Genomic DNA, 14733 nt, shown 5'->3' with positions numbered 1-14733 from the left:
TACTGAAAATATGAACTCTAAGGGTGACCTTCGACATTATGAAATTATGGTTTCGTTGTACTTATTTGTAGGATGGCGTGTGTCTGATATCTCAGAGACAACCTGAAAATGAAAGTTTTCCTATTAGACTTGAATTTCCCGTGCTCTAATTTGACAGCTTATATCTCGGCTGTCTTCAATTATATGTTAAAAGTTTCGCCTATGAAAATGCAGATAAATTTTAGAAACATATCTCTGCAGTTAAAAATGATAAAAAACAGAGGAGCCGAAATAAAAAACTCTGTAAAAGTAGAGCAATGGGTGTTTCAGGAAAAATTCGGAAATTTTAGCCAAAGGGCTTTGATAAAACAACGTGGTTGGTTGATCCTGATCTTCAAAACAAAGTTATCTCCAGAAGAAATCCATCACTATGTAATGTGTGATCACTGAAATGGAAGCAATGACTAAAAGTATGGAGCTCCCTTAACCTGGTGATGAGGTTCATGTGACTTCCCGGTCTCTTCTAGAAAAACAAAATCATCGATTGATTTGGAGTATGAGGCAAGCATAGACACACACACATGTTAGGTCCCCCGAAAGAAGAGCAATATGGGCGATAGTGAAAGCAGGCAAAAGAAGCAAGAAGAAGCAAGAGGAGACGAGCATCCGAAAGCGGTGTAATAGTGGCGAAGAAAGGAGGCAAAGAAGTGAAGGAATGAGCCCAGGCAGCACCCCGCGGGAAGGCGAAGTAAAGATGGGAATGGAAGGACCCCGAATGACATATGAGGGATCCCGCCCACAAACGGCAGCCGGATGGATGGATAGGATGAATGCGGCTGTTTGGAGGGGTGAAGGTAGTGTTGTAATGGGGCACCGATTGAGAAGTAGATGGAGAAGGATACGGTAATGAGATTTCGAAAGTAAAGATGAATGGCCTATTTGTATCTGGAACACACCACTAACATACTTGCAAAAAACAAGTTGAATTGAACTTTACACCCCCTCATTGTTCATTTCATCGAGTTTCAAAATAGATATTTGGTCTGAAGAGGACTGGACCTCTCTAAACGTAAGAATATTAAAAATCTAGGAATAAAATGTTTGAAATTTCTCCCAGAGAGTGAGGAATTACAGAATACCTAAAAATCGAATGAATATATTATCTTACTTCCTCTATTAGTAAGGCATCAGTAAGGCAATAAGGAATTTTCGAATATCTTCTCAAATGCAATACTTATGCTCCAAAGAGTTTTATCTGATTTTTCTTCGGGTTTTTCATAGATTTCAATTCTAAAAACGGATCGAAAATTGCCCAAGTTGAGTTCACCTTCAATCATTTTTTTTTCACCTCACCAGGCCAGAAAATAAATGTGGTTAACGATAAAATGCTTTTGGAACAACAAATAGTGAAGAATAAGAGAAATAATAGAGGAAATATATGATATTAAATTCTTTTTGATCCTAACTTGGCAATGTTTGAAATACAAGGCAGAATCCTCTCGAAATTTCAAGTCAGGCTTTTTGAAAACGTAAAAAATTACGAAACTCACAAATTTGGAAACATTTTTTGAACTCTGACAGTCGAATTCCCGTCATCGTTTTCAAAAATTAAATGTAAAATGCTTTTGGAAAAGTACGTTAATCTTATGTGCCCGCGGGTGCAGCGCTCAGACAGAACGGCGAGAGATAGGATTAATGAAACTCATTTTTTCAATAAAAGACAAAAGAAAATTCATATAATTTCTACTGAAATAATAAGTAAATGAAGAATGCAAACAATGCAACCAAACGTTCGTCTGTTTCGACCACACGACTGGTCCCACGCAAGGAGGAAAATTTGTTACAATAAGTTTCCTTCCAGGAAGATATGAGTCATTTTGAGCAAATGGAGAAAACTAAAAGAGGACTGGAGAAATATAGAGAAGAAAGAATGCAAAATGATTTTAGTGATGGTATCGAAATTGAAAAAAATCCGTTTATGAAAGTGAATTCAGTTTTTTTCTTAAATAAAAATTGGTGTATCGAGAAGAAACTGATAGTAAACTCATTAAAAAACTTCGTAGTAATACTTTAAACTTTTTTTTTTTTTAAATTCACAAGCAACAATTGGTTTTTTGACATAATGTATTGACCTAATTTATTTAGTTTTTGAGGTGCGGTCATGAAAATTTAGACACATAGGTTTTTTGGGATTTGGAATCGAATGGCATCAACAGATTTTTTCTAATGAATACAGACGTGGCAACAGTCATAAATTTAGGGGTATAGAACTTGTACGCACTGTATAATGTCGTCTAGAAAATCTTCAAAATTGGTGTTTTAAAACTAGATGTTTCATTTTTAAAACTGGAAAATGTCAAAGACATGTCATGATTCTAGTTACCAAAACTAATATTTTTGCAGTGTAACATATGGGATCAATCCCTATCGGGTCTAAGTTCCCCTCAAAAAGCCCTCGCGCAATATCGGTCAGATATCGTGGAGTAACCTAGCACGGGGCTCTATTACAAAGCAGTCTTCCGATCCGGGCTCCGAACAGTTGCCCTTCTCCATCCCCTCTCCGCGTTCTCCTTTTACAATGCCGACTCAGCAGAAGGACAGGCGAATATGGTGATCTGTTGGACCATTGATATATGGTTGTTACAGTTATTACAGCAGAAAGGTGTCTGTTACTGCAGGCAGAGCTCTTTTTGGCATGAGAAACTATATCGTTATTTGAATCTCAATAATTGATGACATTTATAGAAAACATGTGAAAATAGAAGAATCTAGCAGAAGCTGGGTTTTCAAATTTTGGAAATATTTCACAAATTTGATCACTTCCGACCAACTTTACAGTAATGAATTTGTATTTTTATCGCAACTTTAGCAGCTTATATATCAGTTGCGTTATATGTATTTTATCAAAAATGTTACAACTGACAAACTGCTTCTTATTTCTTTTTCAATGGTTTTGCAGTTGCGCATTCATTGATATATTCATAAGAAACTTAAATACAAGCAGTCAAAGTAGATGGAAGGAATAAAATACTAATTCATAATTTCTATAAAATCAATGTAATTATTTTAATTTCATATGAGAATTGTAGGAGCTAAAATTGAAAGTGATATTCTTCTATTAGAGGAAGATTTAATCGAATATTTAATCGCGGCAGCTTTTTTCTAGATTTTTTTTTGAAATTTCAATGCATGCATCTTCAAAGAATCCAAAATTTTCGGTCAACTTGAAGAAAATGAACGATTTGTGATATCAATTTTCAAAAGGGTTGCAATATGAATAGAGAAAATACCGTATGTGATCATAAAAAAACAGAATACTTTGAAATTCTAACAGTTATTATTTGGATTCTCCAAGGCTTTCAAAAAACAGAGAAAAAATGTCTTAAATGTAGGGAAAACTCCTAAGTCATTAGCAGAAAAGAGCCCTTTGGTACCCGTATCCAGAAAAAGACAAAACATGGCAATGTGGGCGTGTCGCATGTTGCGCGGGCGCACCAACCATTAGAAGGCAAGTCTCGCCCACATTTCCGTGAAAGAACACGAGAGGATTACGGTAAGTATATATAGGGGAGAGATTGGAAGAAGGTCTGATGGAGGAATGAAAGATGGAGAAAATGGAAAGTTATGGAGCAGCAGAACAACATGTGCTTTTAACGATCGTCGTCTTCGTCGTTGTGCTCAAAAGTTTGTCTCCAAAGTGAGGAATCAACCATATGTGATGAAGATGGGAAAAAGAGAGCGTAGGAAGAAAGGGAGCCCATATGGAATCTGTCTTTACCAAATTGACTTTGTGGTGGAAACAGCTTTTTGGAGAAAGGAAGAAACTTTTGGGGCTTCCATCTTTTGTTTGCTCATTGAAAGAAGGAAGAGTGGGAAAGTAAATGAAAAGGGAAATTGGCAGGAGAAGGGGGCAACCGGTAGATGGTAGTTGGTGCTAGTGCATATAGAGAAGTCAAGTGATTTCGTCTTCGAGGAAAAAATGGAAAAAATGGCACAGAGATGGTTGGAATGCACACTTGGAGAATCATCAGTGAAGAGAGAAAGCGGCAGAAAATGATGATGATGGCATGAATCATTGCAAAAAGGGAAGAGGAGACCCTAATGGAAAGTTACTGTAATAGTCATGTGAGTCAGCTCTCACTATGTTTGGATTACTCCTCGGCCTCTGAAACCTCACAAGTACCAAACAGTACTCTCGTGATATTTTGGATAGAAACTCGGGGGAAAACATTTCAAATTTCCTAGAAAACAGATAACATGATATCAAACATAGATATAAAAAATATATCCAACAACATACAAGTTCAGACGACTGAATATTTTCTTTGCAAGTCTCAGCAAGTGACGAACTATGAAAGTGAATAAATTTTAGGTCGAAAAGTGTAACGGGATGTAGCGGTTGTAGGAATATCTAGGTAGACTCCGATGCTCCCGAATGACCAAATTTCAATTTTTTAAAAATTAAATTTTCGTTTCATAAAGCATATCAACAAAGAATAAAAAAAAGATAGCTAACCACTTTTATATAAATTTTGAATTACCATAAAACATTTTTTGCAATACTTTTTTTAAATCGTTATAGATTTTGGTCGTTTGGCCCCTACTCCAGTAACCAGAAATTCTGAACCGTTTTTTGGCATTTAAGCACAAAAAAATTTCTTCCTAACGGTAGAGTATCGATTTCTCTAAACTTTCAGTCAAAGCTATGGAAATTTGTCAGTTTATTTAAATTGCCGTTTTTTTTTAGAATTTGAGAGCATTGTAGGTTCATCTACAATATAAAAGCGTGTCATTAAAATACAAAAAAAATGTAGAAAATAAGTTTGGTCGATTTCCAAAATTATGATAGGGGAAAACTGAGTACCATAAATAAACAATTTCAAATGTCACCATAAGAGTGAATATGCTAGAAGCAATTTTTCCCAGCTCAGATACAACAACTGAAAAATGTAATTTGTTGTAAAGTGATGAGTTATTTTGAAATTTTGAACACGGGCTCAACTTATACCAAAAAAAGTTTCATATTTCGTAAAAGCTTATTTCCTTACAAAAAAGTCTTGTTGCGATGTGCGTTTCCTCATGATCACTATGAATTTTTGATGTTTCCCCTGGAGAGCTTTGAGACAATTTTGAAATTTTGTAATGTACGTAATGCAGTTTATAGTTTTTGTGACCTACGACTCCTTACCCCTATGATATGAAGAACGTAATTAGTCACACTACAATATGCAGACAGCTTCTTCACTAGCATCATAGTATTACACCCGAACGACCTTTCGAACCTTGACTCATTGTTCAAGAATCTTGATCAGATCTTTTCAATAATAGCAGCGGCTACATACACGATTACACCATCGGTACGTGTAATAGGTTCCAAAAACCCTCACTTTCCTGTGTCATCATGCCACACACCAAATCTAATACAAATATGTATCGCTTTTTCTCCTTCTTCTACAACCCCAAAAAGCTTCTGTCTACGAGGCCACCAGTGCCAAAACCGGTATCTCTGCTTCTCTGCCACCCTCTCATACTTTCACTCTCTCATTTCTTACCAATGCCATCTGGAAACGACGAGGCGGAGAAGCTAAAGGAAGAGGGACTCAAGTTCACACACACACACACACACATACAGTCCCCAACCGACAAGCTTCTGCCCCCTTTCTGAATGTATCTGCCTAGTTTTCATTTATATCCCCCTTTCATCTCTCTCTCTCTCTTCCTTTTCTGGCAACCGATCAACTCATGATATCAGATGCCATCCACTCTCTCCCCCCACTGCGCATGTTTATGTTGCGATATCTATGAAAAAGAAGAGATAGAAGCGTTCGGTGTTGCGTAAAAACCATCATTGTCATTTAACTCCTAACACCTACATATAGTGGATTGCCATGATTTCATGATTCTTACACATGTCACTTATCATATCATTATTTATAAAAATATCTAAAGTTCAATAAGAATTTTGCAAAACGAAGCAGCCTCATCATTCTTGCAAAAAACTTGTGTGATGTTTAAATCAGGATAAAAGGGGAGAAATCTGCCTTAATTTGATGGTTTGATTTTTTTTTTCTTAGTAGGGTTACTGATCTTTGAATCGGCAATCCGAATTTTTGCAACTTCAGCATACACAGTAAATTTACGTTGTGCCCGTAATGTCTCAGTGAGCACAAGAGGACATGTGTGGGTCTCAGTGTCCACACTGTGCACGCTCTTGCGACCGTCGAATTTCCGAATATTTTCCAGCTAGGCAATTTTCAAAAACTCTCGAATTTGTCGAATTCTCAAACAGAGAGTCTCTAGAATTGTATATGCTGGGAAACTCACACTAATTTTTGTTTTTTTTTTAATTACATGAGCCTAATGTATTTAATTTAATTAGGATTCAACTTTTAAGTTTATTCTAAAAAAGAAAATTGGATAGTTCCGAAGAGTCGTTCCAGATGATTTATTGAATATATCAAAATAAAACCTATCAAAACAAAATTTCAGGAAAAATAGTATAAATATTTATATTCCAAGGGACTTCTCACTTCAGTTTCATAACTTGTTATTAATTGAAAACTTCTTTTCTGCTGGTAATTTTCCGAAACTGTAAGTTTAAATAGTGTGTTTTTTCCAGAACATTTCGTTCTTAAAAACAATTTTCGTTTCCTTCAAGTGTCTTTTGAAAAATTCAAAATTGAAACCATCTCAACTAGTTTCTGAACTCTGACCAGTTATAACTGTAGTCTACACACATTTCTCTAGTTGTTTTTAACCTTTCTTTCACTGACTCTTCATTTTTTTGTCTTGACAATGAACATCTGTTTACAATGATCACATCAAGGAATTCAGTTGATAATTAATCAATTTCAATCTTTTCAAATAGATTAACTAAAAACTTTTCAACGTTCAGAATCTCACCATTTTCGAGACCCATAAAGTTGCTCCAAAATTCGTTGAGTCTTCCTTTTTCATAACTTTAAGGGATTCTAGACGTAGGTGAACAATCGGGTAGCTATTTGATTTATTTTTGGAAAAATCTAAAAGATCTCACCAAACGTGATCATTCCCAAAAAGCTTCAAGAATGTTTATTCACTCCGTTTCAAAAGTAATGACAAAGTGCACTGAAACATTTTCATATCAAAATTTACCCGCTTCAACAGGCTCCAGAGAAGATAATTTTTGTAAGGATCTTATTCGGATAAAATCTTTCAACCGCACCTAATCCCTCATAACACATGCTGTGATATTTTACGGTTGCACCAAGCTGATAACTACGCAATTTTCAAGATTAGCTTTCTTATATTTTCAGATAGTCTCTCATGCAGCCTAAGCCAATCTAACAGAGAATAATAACATTAGATTACAGTTTTCTCACTTGTGTACAAGTTGTAGTCTACAATCCATATAATATCCTATATGCCTTGAATCCAGACAACTATTACCAGTACATCGTCGCATCAAAGCTTAGGTAAACACTTTCTCATTCCAACGCTGGAAAGTGAAACGGAGTGAATCTCTTCCGGATCCCTAACACGTTGACAGCATGAAAACAATTGAATCATCGTCTTTTTCCCTCCTTCTTCCGTCCTTCTATACTTTCACTTTGCCGTTCGTCTTCTGATGATCAATCAATTCACTTCTGCCCCCTCCGCCACCGCCTACTCCATTTTTTTGCATTGCGCCATCGTCACAAAATACCTGCTTTTGACGATGCAAAATTGCGGTTTTCTTTTTTTCTTTTTTTATACATAGTTTAATCTTCTTCATTCCGTCGTTTATGCTGATCAGCATGCTTTGTGCATACTTATAATTTATTTATTTCTAGAGCTACTGATAAGTTTTCTGATAATTGTCTTGTTTGTTAAGAAGGGCAAAAGTCATCTTTATTTCATTCTTGAAGTCTACAATTATTTATGATCAACATTCAATGTTCTAATGCTACCTAGATACCACGTTTTGTGGGGTCCCCCAAAAATTACAGCATCCGGACTCGACACGAAAAATATTTGTTAAATGCAAAAAAAGCTTGCGCCTTTAAAGATTACTCTAATTTCTAACACCTCATTAACCGAGGACGATCCGCAAGCAACGAGGGGCGGGAAGTTACGGTACTTGTTTAATAGCGCACACACTTTTGCAAAAACACTTAACAAATGTCGAGACCAGGTTAATCACATCTGAGTTTTACTAAAATCTGTTTTCTTGGAATGCTCAAATCCTATGAGTTGATACTTTAGTTGTCAACATACCCTCTAAAGTACTGAGCAATGTAACTTTTTTGGCATGTTATGGTGGAACCCGTAGTGGGAACTAACTTTTGATTAGGTATATTTCTTAATTTTTTCTCATTTTCATTTCATTTATCAAGTTTGGCACCCTGTTATATAAAACTCTGATCAAACTCTACTCATCCAGATGCTTATGACCATTCCTACTTTCATTAGTCGACTACCAAATTCTTAAGAGTGTAAGCCCTGTCCTTAGTTAGAGTACGCAGCAAAGATTTTTCGACAAATCAATCTAGAAGCATTTGCAAAGTTTAATATCTCATCATCAGTTTCACTCTTCATCTCTTTTGCCAAGTGTTTTTGTTCCATCTTACGTAACAAGCCTCTATTCTCTCGAGAATCATCATATTTCCATTGTCCCCCTTGTTTCTGTTTCTCTATTTCTCAGTGACAAGCCAAAGTGGCTGTATATTCATTCATTAACTGGTTTTTCATTAAAGAGAGAACGATGAAGTTACACATATTCTGGTGCCCTAGCCCATGATTTTGCTACTTCTATTGTTCTCAATTCTCACCGTTTCAGCTTTGGGACTGAATTTACTCTTTTCATTCATTCCTCCATCCCTTCTCATTTTCTAACTTTCAGAACTTTCGGGGGTACGGGATCCATCAGATGCTGCAATTAATAGCAGTTTGCCTTTTGATAGGCACAGTTCAATCCGGCGGTTATGCTGGAGGGCCTGTCGGTGGAGCAGGAGGTGTCGGACCATCATCAGCTGTTCAAGGAGGTGGCGGATCATTTTCATCTGGGTAAAACCTCTGATATCGGTGTCATATCATAAACGTTCATTTTCAGACCCGATTTCAACCCGATTCTACTTCAAGGACAGCGTGGATACCCAGGGCTGCGTGCTCGTTTGAATTCCAGAGCTTTCCAATATGCTAGCACTCTTGTCGGTGGAATCTTGAATACTGAAATCAAGAAGGCTCGCATTCCTCCAATTTCTCAATGTATCCCAATGGTAAGTTAATTTGAAAATTGAAAATATACACGAGGTTTGTATATAGCAATTCTGTCTTTTCAACGTAACTGTCATATTTAGCCAAATATAAAGTTGAACTCCCATGATTTTGTGAAAGCTCTGTACAATGAAGCACACTTGCATTGCCTCCATATTTCACAATTTTACAACTATTCATGATTTTTTATTGATTTTTGAGATATTCACTTTAATTTTTTTATTCAAACAACAGTAAATCCAAAAAAAACAAGAAAATCTATTAAGAAAGCGAATAACTAGTCATTTAAAAAAATGGAGGCACTGCATGCGAGGGAACTCATATTGAAAACTGGAAAACTTGGACTTTCTAATTGAAATAAAACATTTTTATATGAATGCTGTTTGTTCATAAAATATCAAAGTAGTAAAAAATAAAAGTTAAACTAGTTTAATTATAGTTTAAAATCGTTTTTCTAAATTTCCAACTGTACTTTTCCTTCATAATGTTCCATTTTCCAACCGTAATTTACACTTTTTACTGCTTCTTTCTCACATTTCCATTTCTCTCACATCCTCTAAACTACCGTAATACACAGCTTCTTCTCTTTTTTTCCTTGATCATCTCATAAATTTCATGGTTACGTAATACTCGATACCCACAAGAACAGGAATTCGTGAATTTTATCACCTAATCACCTCGTTTTCATTCATCATATCTCAATTAAATTTAATCTCTTGGCCCTTTCGGGCATAAGGTTTCATCTTATCGGCTTTTCATTGAATATACATGCAGTCAGTGTAGGGGAAAAGACGCCGAAAAAGGAAAGATTACGTAACAGGTCGGACAGGGGCGGAAGAGATACAATGGCAAAGAAACTTGTTCTGAAATCATTTTAGGCCCGATGCTTTTGTGTTATTTTTGAATAGTATTTTCGAAAGGAAGAGAGGGAAGATTATGTGACAAGGGTTCAATGATCGAGAAGATCAGTCAGATCAATAATTAATATGAAAATTGTTTTAGGCTTATTCTATAGATACATTTCAAAGTGGACTCGTTTTTTTTAAATATTAGTATAAAACCTCATTACTCGTTCTCGAAAGTTTGCATCTATGAAGTCGTCTTTAAATATAGAAAACTGAATTAAATTTCCAAAATTTTGTTTTCAGGTGCAAGGATGTGTCAACATTTACAACTTGTACGTCTCCCGTTACAGATGCCCACAGAGAGTTGTCCTGTATCCAGCTCCACCAAACAGAATTGTTCTTCAAGTGCAGAATGTTGACTTGGGGTAAGTGATTTTTGAAATATTCTTAGCATGTCTAACTTATTAATAAATTACTTTACCCTGATTTTGTGGGTTTGGAAAACCAAATCAACGTGGTTTTTTTTAATTAGTAGCTCCAAAAGGAATTAACATTTCTGGCTTTCATGGTTTATTAGACTACTTAAAATGTCTCCAATTGGACGAATTTCCTAACATGAATGCTTATATAATGTTCAAACTTTTTTTAAAATTTTTTAATCGGTTTTTCCCTTTTTCAAACTTTGAAACGCTAAATGAAATGTCCAATGTCCAATGGCGGCTCGGCATTAAAAAAAAAAGAAGATAAATCAATAAGTCAAATTAACAAATCAGCTAATACTGAACTTGTAGAGTGACTGGAAACTTGGGTGGACAAATCGTTGTACTTCTTCCAATTGCCCTGTCTGGAATTGTTCAATTAAACATTCACCAAGCTACTATCACTGTCCAGTTGGCAATTGAAAGAGGTCCACGAGGACCTTATGTTCGTCTTTTGTCATGTGATATGCAAATTGGTTATGCTGATGCATACATTGAGAATGGAGGACTTGTTGGAGATATTGTTAATAGTCAGTTCAGAGTGAGTAATTTACAGAAAGTTACTCTCTCAGTGTTAACTCCGTGTTATTTTTAGAGTCAAATCTCAAACCAAGTTCGTCAAATGATTCCTGGACAAGTTTGTGGTCAACTTCCAACTATTATCAATGAAAAGATTAACTCGAAACTTGGAGCTCTTCCACAAACTGTTGCTCTTCAACAAATGATCTCCTTGTTTGGAGGAGCTCTCGGACTTGGTGGAGGAGGAGGTGGAACTGTATGTTCATTTTCAGATTTTAGAACGTACTTTGGGAAATGTTTTAAAACATAAATGTATATTTTTCTCCAAATGGAACTCATTTTTCAAAGATTTTTTTTAGTTGAAAAAAGTCCATTATTTTGTTTTGTGTTTTTCTGAAAATTAAAAAAAAAAAGAGTTTTCTTTTTGACTTTTGAATATCGAGTAATCAGAAAAATTATTTAAAAAAATGTAAAGAAAACACAAGAAAAAAAATTTTTATATGAAAAATAAGAACATACATTTTACAAATTTAAAAATGTCTGGAAATTATTCAAAATTTGAAATTGTTCGATGTTTAAAACAATTCCTTGTTCCAAACTATTACCTATTCAGTGCCCATCAACGTGTCCAAAGCAGCCAGTATTCATTCCATCAACAAATTCGCAATCATCCCAATCTGCTCCAGCTCCAGCTGCTCTTCCAGCAGCTCCAATCGCCGGGGGATCTGCACCAGCCCCACAAATTCCAACAACCGCCTACTCCGAGGGTGCTCGCAGAGCTGCCGCTGTCAGAACTCTCCAGCAACTTCAGGCTCTTCGCTATCCAAGAAGCACAATCGGACAAAATATTACTCAACACTTGGTACTTCCACAAGGAATCGGAAGACAACGGATGTATGCAGCAACTATCAGAGCTGCTGGAGTTGGACAATATCAGGCTGGAGGACAAGGAGCACAAGTTGCTACATACACTAACATTGGAGCTCGACCAAAATATCCACCACCACCAACTGTAAGTTTTGAAAATATTTTTTTACTTCATTTGATAATCTTGATGAATCTAATAATCTTGCACTTCCTTGATGTCAGATCATACATATTTCATTGAAATTCTGATATATTTGTCATTCTTTTAGGGCTGAAACTTAGATAAACTGTAATGCGGTCCAAGCGGTAATGATAAATATTCTGTTCGAAAAACAAGTTTCAGAACTTTCTTTTTCGGATTCAGGCCTGCTTGGAATGCAAGAATAATACTGAAAATACAGTTTATTCAGCAATTAAGTAATTTTCAGATTGCTGGAGGCCCAGTTGCAGTTCAACCTCCTCCAGATTGCTCAAAATGCTCTGCAGCTGGTGGAGGTGGTGATGATCCAGCATCTTTCCTTCGCCAAATTGCTGGTCATCTCGACATGAGCAAACTAAACGATTTGTATCTTTCTCTTCAATATATTCAATCTTATGCAACTTCTAATGATTATTCAATTGATTTGACTGGGGAATTCTCTCCATACGGACAAGGTGGAACACCATTCGGACCATTCCCAACTCAATTCCCATATTATGGAGGTCAAATGGCTGAGTTTATTGTAACTGATTACACTGTTAATTCCCTCTTCTACTGGCTTCATCGCAAACAATTTTTATCATTCCGAATTGGACCAGAGACCCCAAAGATTGGAGAACTTTTGAAGACTACTTGCTCAGATGATGAAGATGATTTGGAGGCTACTGAAGTGGAATTAGACGAAGAAGAAGCTCGAAGAAGAAGACGATTGGCAAAGGAAAAAGCAAAATATCGATTGAGAAGAGGAGTTCATTCAAATGCCACGTTTGTTATGTCAATCAGACCAAGTAGACACGTTGCAAGCCATACATCAAGCCCAGCAATTGTGGCAGCTACAAATGAAACGACAAAGTTGAGAACAAAGAGAAAGAGAGATTCAAGAAGAAGACGCCAAGAAGACACTGCTGGTAAGTGTGAATGTATTATAGAGGAAAACTATTGCAATTTTAAATTCCTTATTTATCTACCTGGTGGCCTCAGGTCAACATTTAACTGCACCAGAGTTGCAGTACATAAAATTTTTAAAGATCTTTTTTTTGGTTTCAAAAATTCAGTATGAATTCAACTGAAAAATCATACCAACATTTTCATTACATAATTTTTTTCAGGACTTGCCGACCTCGGAATCTGTTTTGGAGATATCCTTCCAGCTGTCCGTGAAAAATATCCAAACCAGAAAATTGCCGTTCAAATCAGAACTGTTCGTGCTCCATCTGTCATTCTTTCTTCTGCTAAAGGAGGTAAAGTAATTTTATTTTAATGATTACAACCCCTTTTATTGTTATTCAGGAATGGTTACACTCGATTTGATTGCTGATGCTGATATCTACATTGATCAGACAAACACGAAAGTTGGAACAATCACAATTGCTGCCACTGTAGTGTTGACTGTCCGAATTGGAGGAGGACGACTCTCCGGAACTGCTGAAATTACACAGCTTCATCTTTCCGATAGAACTGGAACACTTGGGCTTCCACAAGATGCACTCGATAATTTGGGAAATCTTGGAAAGGAATTGTTGCAGAAGGTTAGAAAAATCTAAAGATTATCTTATAATTATTGAAAGCTTGACAATGAGTTTTGATTGAAAAATTGCAACAATGATCGAAATTAGATAGAAAGCCCATATTATTTTTTTTAATTTGGTGATGTACCAAAACCAAAACTTTGACTGAAACTTTTCAAAAATCGTTTTTTAACTGATATTTTTTAACTACGCTATTTAGTCATTTTCAGCCGTTGTAAGGGAACATCGTTTAAGTCTTCAAAAATGGTTACTGGAAAAAAACCATTTTTAAAATATTTATTTATAGGTTGCTAATGATGGACTCCAAAAGGGAATAGCCATTTCAATTCCACAAAATCTACCACTCCCAATCGGAATTATCAATCCAGATGTTCATATTGTTGAACATGGACTTCACATTGCCACAGACTTTACAATTTCCCCATCACTCCTTGGAGCTGGTGGAGGTGGATGTTAGAAGTTTTAGCTATTCTACTTTCATACACTTTTGTTTATTTCCCAAATTCGGCCATTTCCTTCTCTTTTTTGTTGATGATCCACTGTTCTTTTGCTTTAAAATAGTGCCTCTTCTCTATTTCAATCTTTCAATTATGTAGCTGTATATAACGAGATCAAAGTTTTCTTCGAAAATAAGTTATTTTCCGTCCATTCCCTCCCTCAAATTGCTCAATTCTCATTTATTCCTTAATTTTTTCTTCTAATAATTGTACTATTAGTTGATTGCTCACCTTGTATTTTTGGAAATAAAGAACCCAAAATCATTATAATATTTTTCTAAAACTCTGGCTAGCGCTGAAATGACCTATTTTTGTTTGTTCTTTCATTTTTTATGAATAATCAATAAAACATTCATGTAATCTTCCCTAAGTTTTCAAATAGAAGTTTAGCCTCTGGGTTTGTCAAAAGATAAGATTAGATGCATATCGTAGTGTATGCTCTTGAAAAAAAACTGTTAGTTTAAGTTGAAATCAGTTTTTGGTCTTTCCGTTATAGACGATAGGAAGATAGGAATTTAGGTTTTCATTAGTTTTCTAGCTTAGGATTTGTTCGTAGTAGGTTCGTAGTTAGTTAGTTTTTAATCG

At 35.7% G+C, this 14733-nt stretch overlaps 1 protein-coding gene and 4 non-coding genes across 6 annotated transcripts; 2 read left to right on the top strand and 3 right to left on the bottom strand.

Moving 5' to 3' along the window:
• Window positions 1-529: 529 nt before the first annotated feature.
• Window positions 530-811, top strand: D1081.15. Its single transcript, NR_050310.1, has one exon. It is a non-coding gene; the product is annotated as an Unclassified non-coding RNA D1081.15 (non-coding RNA).
• Window positions 607-820, bottom strand: D1081.16. Its single transcript, NR_050309.1, has one exon. It is a non-coding gene; the product is annotated as an Unclassified non-coding RNA D1081.16 (non-coding RNA).
• Window positions 821-7548: 6728 nt separating this feature from the next.
• Window positions 7549-7708, bottom strand: F10D11.7. The gene has a single exon (NR_050308.1). It is a non-coding gene; the product is annotated as an Unclassified non-coding RNA F10D11.7 (non-coding RNA).
• An 898-nt stretch (window positions 7709-8606) lies between these two features.
• On the bottom strand, window positions 8607-8825 carry F10D11.8. The gene has a single exon (NR_050307.1). It is a non-coding gene; the product is annotated as an Unclassified non-coding RNA F10D11.8 (non-coding RNA).
• A 34-nt stretch (window positions 8826-8859) lies between these two features.
• On the top strand, window positions 8860-14514 carry F10D11.6 (the record flags this gene model as incomplete). 2 transcript variants are annotated; one of them, NM_001263848.3, is made up of 10 exons in its annotated part: window positions 8860-9003; window positions 9050-9215; window positions 10362-10483; window positions 10850-11078; window positions 11133-11312; window positions 11670-12068; window positions 12352-13030; window positions 13232-13363; window positions 13413-13651; window positions 13938-14514. In NM_001263848.3, the coding sequence occupies 10 exons, from the start codon at window positions 8867-8869 to the stop codon at window positions 14106-14108; spliced, it is 2454 nt and encodes an 817-aa protein (NP_001250777.1). The 2 variants fall into 2 exon arrangements, with proteins under 2 accessions (NP_001250777.1, NP_001250778.1); NM_001263849.3 differs by lacking the exons at window positions 8860-9003; window positions 9050-9215; window positions 10362-10483 and having other exon boundaries at window positions 11004-11078; window positions 13938-14108.
• Window positions 14515-14733: the final 219 nt, after the last annotated feature.

Source organism: Caenorhabditis elegans, chromosome I (assembly GCF_000002985.6).
Source record: "Caenorhabditis elegans chromosome I".
Lineage (NCBI taxonomy): Eukaryota > Metazoa > Nematoda > Chromadorea > Rhabditida > Rhabditidae > Caenorhabditis > Caenorhabditis elegans.
Note: the sequence above shows the minus strand (reverse complement) of the source record. Positions and strands in the feature narration are given on the sequence as shown.